The following is a 14,230-nucleotide window of genomic DNA, read 5'->3' as shown; positions in this document are numbered from 1 at the left end:
ACCATAGCAACACAAACTTAATTAACAAAATCACACACTGAAGTTATGGTGAATTGTTTTGGTGATTGGAGATAAAGAAGGGAAAAGCTTTTCATAAATCTGTGCACAGCTGACTCTGGTTCTACCTTGGGCAGTTTTGGTCTCTCCACTGGTGAAAGGTCCTCCTTCATAAGAGGTACCGCTTGGGCTGGAAACACTGAAGACCCGGTACCCAACTTCCTGAAAGGCTGGTGCCTCCCAACGCCACATTACCGTGTCGCCAATGAATACGGTGAGTGAGGCTGGACTCCACGCATTTCCCTGCCCATAAACTGGAAAACGCATGGTTACGTTGAATAAGACTTACACAAAGTACCGACAAACACACACACGGATTAAAGTGTCTGATATCTAACACAATCTGAGACATTTCTTTGTGAATCAGTTGCATTTTAGTTGCATAGAGATTACAGGCGACAACTTCCTCGCAGGTGTATGTTTTCTGTAAGTTAATCCTCTTTCTGTTGTACACAACTTCAGCTTCTCAGATTTAGTTTGACAGCTGCACAAAGCACAGAAACATAAAACTACCGCGATCGAATCCCTGGTTGGTAACGATGTGGGTCTTCTCCTCTGATTGCACAACACACTGCAGCTCATTCTCTGAGGCGGCCGTGACTTCACAAGCAGCGTTTCCTGTCACAACGCAAACAGAAAACATGAAGGAGATCAGTGATGCAGCTCTGTTACACCATTTTTAAATATTTGCAAGCTTTTGCATCATCATTAACTTCCATTCATATAAATTGCTTAAATATATTTGCTAGTAAAACACACGGTTGGCATAATTACGACTGGATCACATGTTGCTTACCAACAGACACAGTGTTGTCAGATACGTTGCTGCTGAACCCAGAGCCAGAAACGGTCAGCTCGGTTCCTCCCATCAAAGAACCGAACAACGGCGAGACGCTGTAGACTTCCAGGATGTACTCAATGGTCGTGTTTACACCATTGCTGTAAAACAAAAAAACAGACCAGCTAAGGTAAAGGCATTAATAATAGACTTATGAGAATTAATCTTAAACTGTGTCATTTGTTTTGGTATCTATGGCATCTTATTAAAACCTAACTTTAGGATAATTTCGACCAAATTTTTAATCACTTTTTGACAAATGATTCTGTACATGCAGTTTGTATGCCCCGGTGACCACTGAAATCAAAGATCATTCAGATAAAGCTTTGAAATAAGATGGCAGCATTTGCTCCAAGAAGTTCTTTGGAATGATTTGGGTCAAAAAATCATTCCAAAGAAAAAATTTACAACAAATGATGTTTTCTACATCATTTGTTGTACATTTTAACTGAAAAAAAAAATTCCCTTAAGAATTTCCTTCATTGTCCTCATGAATAATGGTGGGAATACAAATACATGGCACCATTTCATGGAGAGAAGATCTTTTGGGCAGGTAGAGAAAGAAATTACTGATCTTTATTAAATATTCCAAGAAAGTCGAGTCTATTTTTGAGTAGCAAAAGCTTTTCACTGGGAAGATGCACTTAACAGAACTTGATATCTGCTTTTAGATAAATTCATCTATCTGTCTATGATCTATGTACAGTGGTCCCTCGCTATAACGCGGTTCACCTTTTGCGGACTCGCTGCTTTGCGGATTTTTTTTTTTTGCGCAATTTTGCATGCTTTTTTTATGTTGTATTTTTATTTTTATTTTTTACAGCGCATTGTGTTCTGCGTCCTGATTGGCTGTAGACCATTTTTAGTCAATCTCGTGCCATATCTCCTGTACAGTACAGAATGCGTTAAGCTTCGTAAATAATTGCGTTAAGCAAATTTACATAAATCTTGGATCGCTAGCAGTGTGACTCTGAAGTGCTGTACTGCATGTTTTTAAGTCTTCTCCCCAACAAACACAACACTGAAACGTTTTGCACCGTCAAAGGCAACCGCGGGTGCCTTTGGTTTCATTCTATTTATTATCATATTATTTGTTTATTGTTGTCCTATTTATTTTCTACTCCTTTGAAGGGATCAAACTCTAGTGTCAGGAACCTTGGTGCAGTCTATACAGTGTATATTGACTGAAAAAAACAAATATAAAACAATGTTTGTATCTGACCCTCACAGAATGCGCCTGGGCCCATCTGACACGTGAGAAAACAATTCAGCAGTCTTTCATTTTTTGCACGCGAAAGATGAACCCGTGATAGTACTTCCAAATCACTCAGTGTATCTTTGACAGACGCTGTACCTCGTCTGGGGGTAGCCATTGTTCCCAACCTGTACGTCCACCTCATGCATGCCAGGTGGCAGCACAGGGAGAAGACAGGTGATGTTTGCTTCCGTCCAAAGCACAGTGACACATTCCCTCCTTCCTACAAGCACGATGCTGTCATTGTCTTGCTGCCCGAGGTTCAAACCTTGGATGGTGAGAACTCGGTGGCCTGCACAAAGAAAGACAAACAAGTATGCCAACTCATTTTTCCAACGTAGCAGCCTCTGTCATTAAAGTGCCAAGATGACTGGCACTTGTCACCTTGTTGGCTCTCATTGTATGTCATGAATGTCACGGGTTGTTCTGCAGATCAATAGAAATTCTTTTAGCGTCATTTCTTCCTAGTTGTTTAGTATAATTAGACGGTAAGCCATGCTAGCCCCCTGAGCCAAGATTCTCAAGCTTAAGAAAGCTTTAAAAGGCTAAAACTGGGTAAACCTGCAAATCAGCATTACACAACTCAAGACTATAACAATTGAGGTTTCTACACACGCTTTCAGCTGCTGTTGACAGGTCAGAAACATGCCAGCTCTGAGCAACAAAGCCCAGACAGCACACGTCAACATTTTGGCTCTCTCTGCCATTAAAATATATTGTGTTCATATATTCAAGGATACATTTCATGTGATGTAACCTGTCCTGTGTAAAAGTTACTGACAAAAATACATAAGCCTTCACTATTTTCTGGATTCACTGTTTTCATAGCACTAACTGAATAATAACAAATGCACTGTGCCTATATGTGGTTTACTTTGTGTATGAAGAGGCTTGAAATTCAATAAAGAAACACTGAATCCTTTTCTTTTCAAGCACAAAGGGGAAGCAGACAGTTAGGACTGAAAGTAACCTTTAAAGGACAAAACCCACCTTCATCCTCATTAAACTCATTAATCTTTACTTAAATGAATCATACAATCTCTATAGCTGTGTTAAAGGTTATTTGATGCATAAACACAACAGCTCCATTCAGCATAAAAAAGGAGCTGCTTACCAATCACAGTGGTGGTCAGGGGATTCAGGCCTGTGATCTGTGGGGTGAGGTTATTATCGTAGGTGAAGGAGCTGATGGCCGTCTGACTCATGTTTCCCAACAACACTGTGACCGTCTGTGATCCCACAGCTCCCTGAAATAAGCATTTTAATAAAAGTAAGTACCTTATTCAGAGCTAAAGGCGGGAAATAATATAATGTTACATAACATTAAGTTGCGTAAGTTTTATTATGACAAGACCATATAACTAACTATGTCATTTCTGGGCATACTCTGTCTGATATGACCAATGGCCTGGTGGTGAACGTAGTATGAACTTATTTCTTTATAACAAATGTTACTCAAATATTCTGTTGTGTTAATGCATTTAACAGTTTTGTCAGTACGGTACATCACAAGAAAGGACTGCAGTAGTTAGTGACGTCTGACTGACTACAAAAATTAACACAATGATACATATGCTATATATATTATAGTAGCCATGCAAAGTGTCATTTGAAATAGTTTTAATAGGAAAATTAGTGAAAAGAACAAGTTAATAGCGACTCCAATGCATTTACTTGACTGTAAAGAAATTTTGTAAGTCACTTAATACGTCAGTGGCTAAAGCCTGAGTTTAAATTTCAGTTCTCATTGCTGGATTAACTTCAACAAAAAAAAAATCATCACTGATATATAAACATTTTTAAAACATCCTAAGAAAGCTTCAAGCTTTTTATATTTGTTTTTATTTTATTATGTCTTGTAATTACTATGCATGATCCAGCAAGTACTCACATTAAATTTAGATTCTTAGTGCACCTAAAAAAGTGTTACAGTCTTTTTTAAATAATGCAAAGTAACTACAGACCTGGATATTGGATTGGATAATTAAATATGAAATTATATGAAATTATTTGACTAATTTCTACCAACTCTGGATTTTCCAGTTTGCATTCTTCTTGTTTTCTGCTCATTTACTTTTTACTCAGTTCTCAGCACACTACACTACAGGTATTTTATTTGCATGCTATTACAGGTAAACACTGTGTATAAAAATGAGTTTGCACTGTGGGGACTTACTGCTGGTGTTCTGCATTTCAGTTCAGTGTCAGTTGAATCAATCAGTGTGCACTCTGCACTGCCAACAGTAACTGTAGCGTTCTGGCTGAAGCCAAAGCCTCTCACTGTCAGCAGAGTCCCTCCTGAGGAAAAAATAAAACAATAATTGTCTCGCAGAATTAGGTGTTTCATGGCTCACATAGAGGATCGTGGTTGTACCTGCAACGCTTCCAGAGAGCGGGATGAAAGAAGACACGATGAGCTGGTAGGTAAAGAGGAAGTTGCTGTCTGAAAAGCGTGAATCGCCCAGAGAGGGGAAGCTTACTAACACTGGGTAGGTGCCGGCACTGGTGCTGCCAAGTCTGCATACTTGAGTGGTAGCTGAAATATATTTCCCACGTTATAGTTAGTCTCCTGGAGACAAGTATCGTCTGAGTTATCTTAACGAGAACCTAGAGTAAAATGTTCACTTCTCAAAAATAACTTTACTCACCTGTGGTTGCTTCAACGTGGCACCTGGCCTTTCCCACCATGATGGAAGCATTTTCACTGCTGAAGCCAGTCCCAGTGACAGTTAAGAGAGTCCCCAGACCATTAGAACCTGAAACATTATATTAAATTATATAAGCTGCCTTCACCATACAGTACGGCATAAAAACACACGGCAAAATTTACAAAACTTCCAGGACTTGATCAAATAATATGAGACTGACAACAGGCTTTATACGAATACTGTCAAAAACTGGTGTTGATTGACAAGTTTTGGATAACAAACCCTTCACTAGTGGGCGTTTTGTTCAAAGCTGGAGCTCCTAAACTCCACAACTGTCTCCATTTTCAGATAAGTTCAACTGCATCACAAACAGCTTTTAAATCCAGACTCACCAGCTTTTTAAGCTTCACATTAGTTCTGACTCACTGTGTCATTTCTGTGCATCTATTCTATAATTCATTTATTCTTTATTAATCATTACTATCATTTTTATTTTATTACTTTAAAACAAAATAATTTTTTTTTTAAGTTAAATGTGCAAAGAGATCAGAGTCAAAGGAACTAAAGTTACAAAGTACAGCAGGTAACAGTAACTTGGTGATGAACTGAACACCTTGCGAAGGGCTGATTCCTGTCACGACTGGAGTTTTCTTTTCGGACCATATAAAGCCGCAGTCACCAGAACACTTTGATGGGATGCCGTTGATTTGAACCTCCACCTGCGAGCGGTCATAACGTGACAGTTATTAAAGACTGCTGTCAAACATGCTGCCTGCAGTCACGGAATATAACAATACATCAGCTTTATGCAAACAGAAAAAACAAAACTTGCTCTACAGGATGCACGCTAACAAAAACACATTAACAGATTAGCTGTAGCTATAGCAGACGGTTGGACACACATAACTTGAAACTTAAAACCACCTGGCCTGGAGGCTTTTTGATTCGCAGACGTACCTGTGGTTTGGTTTCCCACACTCGGAAAAAGTCTCCTGTCAGGCTTCGAATCCACAGACCTCCCTTTCGTGTTTCCGTGGCCGAAATAATGACATTTTCCCCGACAACTGACGAGTAATCGAACTGTAGCGAGTGAAAATCACAATGTATGATGTATGTTTATACCTTTTATGTACATGTTGTTATGACTGATTCATGTCATTGAAGCTTTTGTTACTAATATGGATATTTCCACGTATCTAATGTTGTATCACAATAGTAATTTTAAGCAACATTTGTAGAAAAGTGCCAAAATCAAAAAGTCACGTCAGTGAATGCACCAGAAAATATAAAATGTAATAATGAAATATACCAAGTTTAAAATTTTAAAACTGTGACATAAATTAATATTTATTAACATTTTATCATTCATTAATTTTACTTCTATTAGCGCCTCATTTAGCTAATATGGTGTTCATTTCTTTTTATTTAATTTTCTGTAGCATATTTCACAAATTGTATTTATTTATGCATTTTCTGCTTTAAAAAATGCAAATGAGCAGACTGTAATTCAGTGTTTTGGGGTCACAGAGCACATGACTACTTTGAGTCAGGAGATCATTACAGAAATGAAGCTGTTAGCTAATCTAGCAGAAAAAAGTCACTATACACAAAGTCTACATTCATCTTTAATACTATGTTATTGATGGAGATCTTCATTTATTTCTATTTATTCTCGATTTTGGCAGTTTTGGTCTTTCATGCGGTTTTCTTTATTAGAGAAAAAGTAGCCTTTCCTGATGGGAAATGAAATTTACATTTTAATAGAGAAAGGGTAAAAGAGCAAAGACATAAAGGAACACAAACACAACAGGAAGCGGTGCAGTCAGACCTGGATCAGAGGTTGGTCTCCTGGCTTTGTGAGCCACTTAACGCTCCACTGGGGACGTCTGCAGGTTCCAGACTTTTGGACGGTGACCTGGCCCATCCCTGCAATTCCCTCCAGGGCATACTTCAGGTCCTCCTCACTGATGTCCACAGATAAACCTAAAACCAAGGACTTGTTTTGTCATTTTTAATGATAGCCGTGTAAAGATATCCCAAAATGAATGATATTTGTACCACATCTATTAGGTTTCCCCTCTTGAAGCTGCAGTACTTCACTATTTTATATATCACAGAAACACTCAAAGCAGAATTCAAAGTGGAAAAGTGGTAAAGTAATAACTGAAGCTATAGCAGATGTATTGATTCTAGAGTGCTATGTTTTTAATCTAACGTTAATCTAAGAATAAACACCATAAGTCATTAGTTTTTCATCTGTGAACCTCAGAGACGCAGACATAACGTTACAGAGCTTACACTACCTGAAGCTTCAGCTCCCTGTTTCTTTCTCTTTGAGCCTTCAGAAGCTTTGTAAACTTTTAAAAAGAGCTTTTGTGCATTTACTTTGGATTAATGTCAACCTGTCATCCTTCACAATGGCATATGAGCAGCGTGGAAGTCAGTAATTAGTTATAGGTCACACAGAATTGAACCATTTGGATAATCCTATCTGTGGAACACCGCAGATGCAGGCAAGGCAGCTGTTACAATGCAAATTCTACTAATGTCTGTCAGCGCTACCTTCAGCTCGACCACCGTAAATCATCGCATCAAAAGTGCCGTTCAGAGGAGGGGAGGCTCGGTGAGGGCGGGCGATGGTCACTGTGGCAGCTCCTTCTTTAAACTCAGCCGCGTCCTCACTGTTGTTGGACATCTTCAAAAGACAGTGGAGAGAAAAAATATCAACACATTTCGATTTGTGTTGATATCACAGGATTACAACCTTCATCCTGGTTGTAAAGTGTGTGCCAGGTTTAAGGCCTTTTTTATCAACATAAAATGGATCATTAGTGAACTCACTTTAAGCTCATTGTGGGACAGTGGGACACTGTTTAAAGGACTCTCTGGATGTTGTGCTCATTATATTGTATGTTTGGTTCAAATGGCAATATGATGTATGCTGTTTTTTAACTTTTCTGCATTTACTTTACTTATGTTAATGAGCGTAAACTAGCTTTATTCTGTAAATACATCCTGTCACAAGAATTTCACTCACTGTTTTCAAAGGAAATAAGATAGTAAGTAGCATCCAGATGCTGCTAATCAAATCCATTGATTAACTGATCATCAACAAGTGTGACCTCCTCTGTATATTTATGACGAAAGAATTTCCCTCAGGATAAATAAAGTTCTTCTTATCTTATCTTATCTCATCTTAAAGGTTTTGTCAGTCTGTGCCATTCAGGTACGTGTTAACACAATTCCAAAATCTTCCCAAATTCAAATTGGATTCGGGAGACAGACACTATCTCTACTTTCAAGATTAGGCTTAAAACTTTCCTTTTTGCTAAAGCATATAGTTAGGGCTGGACCAGGTGACCCTGAATCTTCCCTTAGTTATGCTGCAATAGGTGTAGGCTGCCGGGGGATTCCCATGATGCATTGAGTTTTTCCTTTCCAGTCACCTTTCTCACTCACTATGTGTCAACAGACCTCTCTGCATTGAATCATATCTGTTATTAACCTCTGTCTCTCTTCCACAGCATGTCTTTATCCTGTCTTCCTTCTCTCACCCCAACCGGTCGCAGCAGATGGCCCCGCCCCTCTTTTCTCTGTATCTATGAAGCACCTTGAGGCGAGTTTTGTTGTGATTTGGCACTATATAAATAAAATTGAATTGAATTGAACTGAAATTCAAACCAGAGTCCGACTGTGCAGTGCTTAGAAAAGTATTAAAAAAAGTAAAACCAAGAAGTACACCTCAGTTGGCATGGTAAATATTAAATTTCATGGCAGCACTATTAAAAAAAGACTGAACAAGTATGGCTTCTTTGGATGGGTACAAACACCCCATACCAATTCTCAAGCACACTGGTGGAGGGGTGATGATTTGGGATCATGTTTTGCAGCCACAGGACTGGGCGCCATGCAGTCTTTGAGGTAATCATGAACTATTCTGTATAACAGTCAAATGTGAACCCTTCATCTTATTGGTACTAAATGTGGTTCTACAAGCTGGATTTAAATGGGAAAAGAACACCTGTTAAAACAACATGAAGCAGAAAACCCACATAAACTGCGCAAAGATTAATGTCAGCTTTAACTGAAATAGCTGACATTATGCTTTGGTGCTGCTTCTGCTTTAATTTGTTAGCCAAATAATGACTGTAGAGCAGGTGGAGGCATGACACGCATACAGGATCATTAAGGTGCCTCTCTGTACTGTAACTTATATCACACGCGTGGCTGCAGGTCACTGTACATTTCTACTGCTTTCATTCACATTGCTGAGGCAACACTGATCTCTTAAGCAGGACATCTGGTTTCAAAATACTGTTACTGAGTCAATTTTGAAACTTTATATCTACTTACTCTTCCTTTATCATCTTTTGGTTTGTTTTATTGAGACAATCCGTAGACACCGTAACACAATAGCACAGGAATGCAGGCTTAACTTTTAGCCTCGGTCCTTTCTTTGTGTGGATTTGTTTTCCAAGAAACACAAGCCAACAAGCCTAAACTCATACGGTTACTCCAATAAGATCCCACAGTACTGGCGTGACTGGGAAAGCCCCTTCTTCTCCCGTTTAATTTTAGCAACACAATATATATATATATTTTTTTTTTAACAAAAAGTTAGGATTTCAACGGCCAAAAATTGTTCTCATTATTTGCAGACCAAGAAAACAAATTCAGATTCTGCACTTGGATATGTACAGCATTGTAGGACAGGGACAAGACATGATGTATATAACCTGTGCTTTTTGGTTTTCTGTTTGTAGCATAGTTTCTATTAAGCAATCACATCTTAACAGGCATTGTTTGGATGCAGGTAAAAAGTCTAAGCGCAGAGTCAAAAAGACATTTGCCAAAGTGCATCAGATAACTAACGCTTGGTGAAAATGTAGTTTAGATTTATCTCCTTTTTTGAACAATAACAAGAAGTCAGAAATCAAAATCTTTGCCTTGATAGCCACAATAAAAGGCCTGAAAATTTCCCAGTTGCATTAAGAATATAGGTTAGCTTGCTAAACCTAAGCTTCTAGTCTTCTAGTCTAGTCTGCTGACTTTTAACAACGAAGCCAACCTGAACTGAACCGACGTTACATTTGTGATTTCCAGAAATCTAATGACTTCTTATTCAATATTTCTATTTTACACATCTAAATTAACATATCTAAATCCTACCTGCAGGAAGCCAACGCCTAGCAGTGGAAAATCAAATGCACAGTCTAGAGGTGTGGCTTTGATCTCATAGCTGATCCGTGAAGCAGACGATGCATGCTTGCTGACGGAGATCAACTCGAAGAACCGACCAGAATCCTCAAAAGGAGCGGGCCTCCTCTTGTTAGGAACAGCTGTGCAATAAAAAATGAGGAAAATTAAGTTTATCAATATTTAATTAGGGAGAAAACAAGTGTTTAAGACTCCCTGTACAGGCATCAAAGTTATACATTTAAAGGTATTCTGCAAAACGGTAGGATAGAAATATGTAACAACATAAAGCAGAATATTAAGATATTTGAATACTGTCTGTACAATTAAACAATAAGTACTATCCAACTCTGTACCATTTTCATCAATTGCAGTGGCCATCTTTCCAATATGAACGACATCTATGTAGAAATCTTCACCAGAAGTATCCTTGTACAGGTAGAACTCCAGCAGACTGTATCTGCTCCCAATGTATTGTGTCTGCAGAGAACTTTGCAGATTCATGCATTTGTAACTCCATCTGTGAAGAAAATATCTTATTTACACGCTGCACCGATATGTAATTAGTATCTTTGCACATTTTGGATAAATCAAAAGCACTTTTAGGATTTAGCACTGACTTGGAGCCCTTGTTGAAGATAGTGTTGATCTTTGTTGTGAGTGTTAGCGTTTTGCCTTTGCTGTCCTGGTAAGTGAACCTCATTCCAACTTCATCTTTCAACATTCCCTTGTATGCAAAGCAAAGCTGGAAGAAAATTAAATGAATATTTGTGAAAAAGGTAGCTGCACAATGCCATCAACAATAAATACATAAATGATTGATTTTTACCATTGGGTGCTTGTCCAATGAAACCGGTCCATATGTATCTCCAGACTCTGTTGTGTAGCTGTCCTTGAAAAGGATCTCGGCGTTCTTCAGCGACCACCGGCCACAGAATCCCGAGTGATCTACAGGCGTCCCTTCGTTTGCAATATTGAACTGATGAATGGAAAAAAGCAGAAAACTGAGAATCCACAATCAAATTCTCTAAATATTTAAGAAATCATTTCTCACAGTTTTCTGTTTCAGACTTACAGACATTTCTTTTCTGTTTTAGTATTTTTATTTGTCCCCACAAACCTGCGAATTGTCATTTTCAAAGTCTTTGAAGTATTTCACATCAGTGCCTTCAAAAGTCAAGATCTCCCCCGGACACTCTGCTTTCATCAGGTCTTCCAGAGCCGACTGAACCTGTTCACACAAGCTGGGCATTAGTTACCTCAAGACATCACACCTTTAACAAAACTGTAAAAATTCAGTTTTTGCAGGATCTTTGATAGTTATTTTCAGCAACAATCTTCATCCTAATCAGTCTGTGAATAATATGACAAAAATATCTCAGCTAAACTTCAGACGGTCACTGGACTCTTTTTTTTTAAAAATTATTTTTACAATACAGACCTCAGATTTGGATGCATTGAAGGCGATGGGCTTTGTAGGGATTCCTCCCCAGAGCAGAGTGAAGGTTTTCATGTTGCCCCTCCCCTTGGTAACCTCAGCAACAGTGATGTTGGTGTCCGAACCAAAAACCTCAAAGTGAAGAGGTTCAAAGTCACCTGCAAGCCAAGAGAGCAAAACCCACAAATTTAACACCCAACGAAAAAAGTCCGTTGCAAAGCTCCACACAAGCTTACTCTTTTTAATTATTTTATGCATCCGCCTCACTTTGGTTCTTCATACCTCTGTCAGAATTGAAAGTGACTATAAAGTGAGACCCTTCGCTGCTTTGTTGTTTGGTGACCATGACCGTGTCGGGTTTGATGGACCACAGGCTGTTCAAGGCTGTTTCTACCTCAGCTGCTGAAGCGCTGACTGGGATCGGTGCTAAATGAGGCAAAGACGAAGAAACAACGTGTATTTTGGGGTTCCATCAAATTGGACCAAGATACAGTATGCAAATTTTTTTGTGGCTATCAAATCCAAGTTTACTCAGTGTTTTTCACATTACCAGTCATGGCACGTCCATAGCCGAGGCTGAAGAAGGCGCTACTACAGAGTGCGTCAGAACAGCTGCTGCTCACAGTCACGTTCTGGACTTCCTTGACTCCAGCCACATTGGCGGGCCACATGTCAAAGGTAACCACCTGGTTAACAGTGAAAATGTGCAGAAATGAGGCACAAAGCTATGAAAAACATCATTCCATCCATTTTCTTCAGCTTATCCAATTCAAGATCAGAGGTGTTCCCATGCACTTTGCAACTTTTGCAAAACAGGAGCAAACCTAGCCTAGCTCTGTCCAACAGAGGGGGCTATAGTAACACTATTTAATGCTCAAACCTGTAGCATGTTACTGTATCTCATCTTTCTATTTTTTTTATTTCTAAGCTAACTAACCAAACATGCTCCTGTTTATGAAAGAGTATATTTACCCAAACGTCCGAATACATCTTTTGGAGGACTTGCAGATATTTTTGGATGAGTTGTACATTCACAGCATTTCTGCCATTAGAGGTCTTCCAGGCAAATAAAATACCAAAACATATAGTTTGAAGACATTTTGAAGCATTCTGAGTGGTCTTCATCACACCCATGAAAATATATTGGACTCAGCAGAACTCTATTATATTTAGCTGTGTGAATATATTGGTCATTTGATTTATTTCTAATAAAATAGCTGGAAGTAGCTTAGACTAGGCTTCCATTAGACAACTATTGATATAGCTAGAACAACAAATAATGAGCAACCTTCACTGTCACCTGTAACTTTAAAGCATTACAAACAGCGTTGCAACGTCATACCTACAGTACATTACTATATACACTAGTCTGATATCAGGCTTAGGTAAGGGCGTATGACACCTCTGAAAGGTGTAGCTACCACGTGCTGTACCTGCTCCTCATCAAACACGTCGTAATCAGCACCAATGTCCTGGACTTCATTGACAGCATCATCCGTCTGGTCTTCTGTGTAGGAACTCTCCCCTTGGAACAAGCCCAAGTTGATGGCAGCTGCACCGCCATATTCCTGTTGAAGAATTTCCATGTAATACCTAAAACAAAACATTTATAGTTATTTTAGGTATGCCTATAAAATCTTTGGTATACTTTGGATGAATGATTTGGGGTAAATAAAGCTGCAGGCTGCCAGGCTTACGGTTTGTCTTTCTCCAAGGCCAGTACTTGTGACTTTTGTGACGCCAGTTGTGTGTAGTCAATGACATAATATGGCTGATATGCAACTTTAACCTGAAGTAAAGGATTTAGGAAATTATTATCACTGAAGAACAGTAAACTGTACTGTGATTTGAAAAAAATTAATCTTGTCACACCTTATTTTCAGGGCGGCTCGAGTTGCTGAGATAGAGATCACATCGATCATCACAGTTCAAGTATATCGTGTAGTTGCCGGTGGCAGGAGGGACAAAGAAGCCTGTAAATCGTGTGGTGAAGTAATCCATTTCTCTGGGGAAGACGTAGGGCATGGAGTCGATCCACTGAGACCAGTAGCCAGTTGTGTTCTTGTTGTAGCTCCAAATATTGCTGAGAGAAGAGGGCCGCGAGTTGTTCCACACCTCCATTTTCAAGCCTCTTCCGCCTTCACATAAAAAGTAAAAATGAGGTATGCAAAAACAGTTAGTCGCTTAATCAAGGAAAGAAAATGAAATGCCAAAGAGATGGCATATTAGCATAATAATCTATGATAAAAGCAATCAATAGACTAATATCAGCAACAATGTTAATGTATTTCAGGGCCACACTGCTTTTGTCCCTGAGCTAAATACTAAAATCAGTCAAGATGAACAATAGTAAGATAAAAGGCTTACAAGTGTGAGAAAAGCCACAAACGAAGTAAATAATGAAAAACATGAACTCATTTCAAATACTGAAAAGTCAACAGAGTGTTACAAAATAAAATCCCAGTGGTGACAGATGAAAACCAGACTGGCCTGAATCAGACAAACACGGAAAACGCAAAGCAAATAAAAACAGAAAAGGCAAGCATGCAGCGAGCCGGTACGGCTGCCTTTTGACCTCGTTTTAACACAAAGGACAGGTGAGTTATTTTTTATCATCAGATCTCACCAATCTCTGGTGAAAGGATTTTTTTTTTTGGACAACAGTATCTCCTCATAGCCCAGATCTGATTAATCTGTCAAGAGCATTTTTTTGAAATACATATTTGGTAAATGCAGAAGCTGGTAATCCATTTAAATAAGTTTTGTGCATCTTGAAGCAAATTTTACAGCAAAGGAAC

The 14,230-nt window shown here is 38.8% G+C and overlaps 1 protein-coding gene across 1 annotated transcript in view; it reads right to left on the bottom strand.

Annotated features, from left to right (window-relative positions):
• Positions 1-14,230, bottom strand: part of pkhd1l1.1 (PKHD1 like 1, tandem duplicate 1) — a 43,635-nt gene that overhangs the window by 23,805 nt on the left and 5,600 nt on the right. Inside the window, exons 14-36 of the mRNA XM_005739824.1 lie at positions 13,305-13,570; positions 13,130-13,221; positions 12,866-13,025; positions 11,983-12,118; positions 11,715-11,858; positions 11,436-11,590; positions 11,115-11,225; positions 10,824-10,973; positions 10,615-10,739; positions 10,351-10,514; positions 9,968-10,137; positions 7,361-7,493; positions 6,627-6,781; positions 5,756-5,878; positions 5,412-5,517; positions 4,799-4,906; positions 4,525-4,686; positions 4,327-4,448; positions 3,265-3,397; positions 2,250-2,442; positions 854-996; positions 571-675; positions 126-311 (exon numbers count right to left, since the gene is read on the bottom strand). Coding sequence (XP_005739881.1) covers positions 126-311; positions 571-675; positions 854-996; positions 2,250-2,442; positions 3,265-3,397; positions 4,327-4,448; positions 4,525-4,686; positions 4,799-4,906; positions 5,412-5,517; positions 5,756-5,878; positions 6,627-6,781; positions 7,361-7,493; positions 9,968-10,137; positions 10,351-10,514; positions 10,615-10,739; positions 10,824-10,973; positions 11,115-11,225; positions 11,436-11,590; positions 11,715-11,858; positions 11,983-12,118; positions 12,866-13,025; positions 13,130-13,221; positions 13,305-13,570 — 3,342 coding nt within the window. The remainder of the gene's footprint in view (positions 1-125; positions 312-570; positions 676-853; positions 997-2,249; positions 2,443-3,264; positions 3,398-4,326; positions 4,449-4,524; positions 4,687-4,798; positions 4,907-5,411; positions 5,518-5,755; positions 5,879-6,626; positions 6,782-7,360; positions 7,494-9,967; positions 10,138-10,350; positions 10,515-10,614; positions 10,740-10,823; positions 10,974-11,114; positions 11,226-11,435; positions 11,591-11,714; positions 11,859-11,982; positions 12,119-12,865; positions 13,026-13,129; positions 13,222-13,304; positions 13,571-14,230) is intronic.

This window comes from Pundamilia nyererei, unplaced genomic scaffold (assembly GCF_000239375.1).
Source record: "Pundamilia nyererei isolate P.nyererei 1_Seehausen unplaced genomic scaffold, PunNye1.0 scaffold00093, whole genome shotgun sequence".
NCBI lineage: Eukaryota > Metazoa > Chordata > Actinopteri > Cichliformes > Cichlidae > Pundamilia > Pundamilia nyererei.
This window is presented reverse-complemented; position numbering and strand designations above follow the sequence as displayed.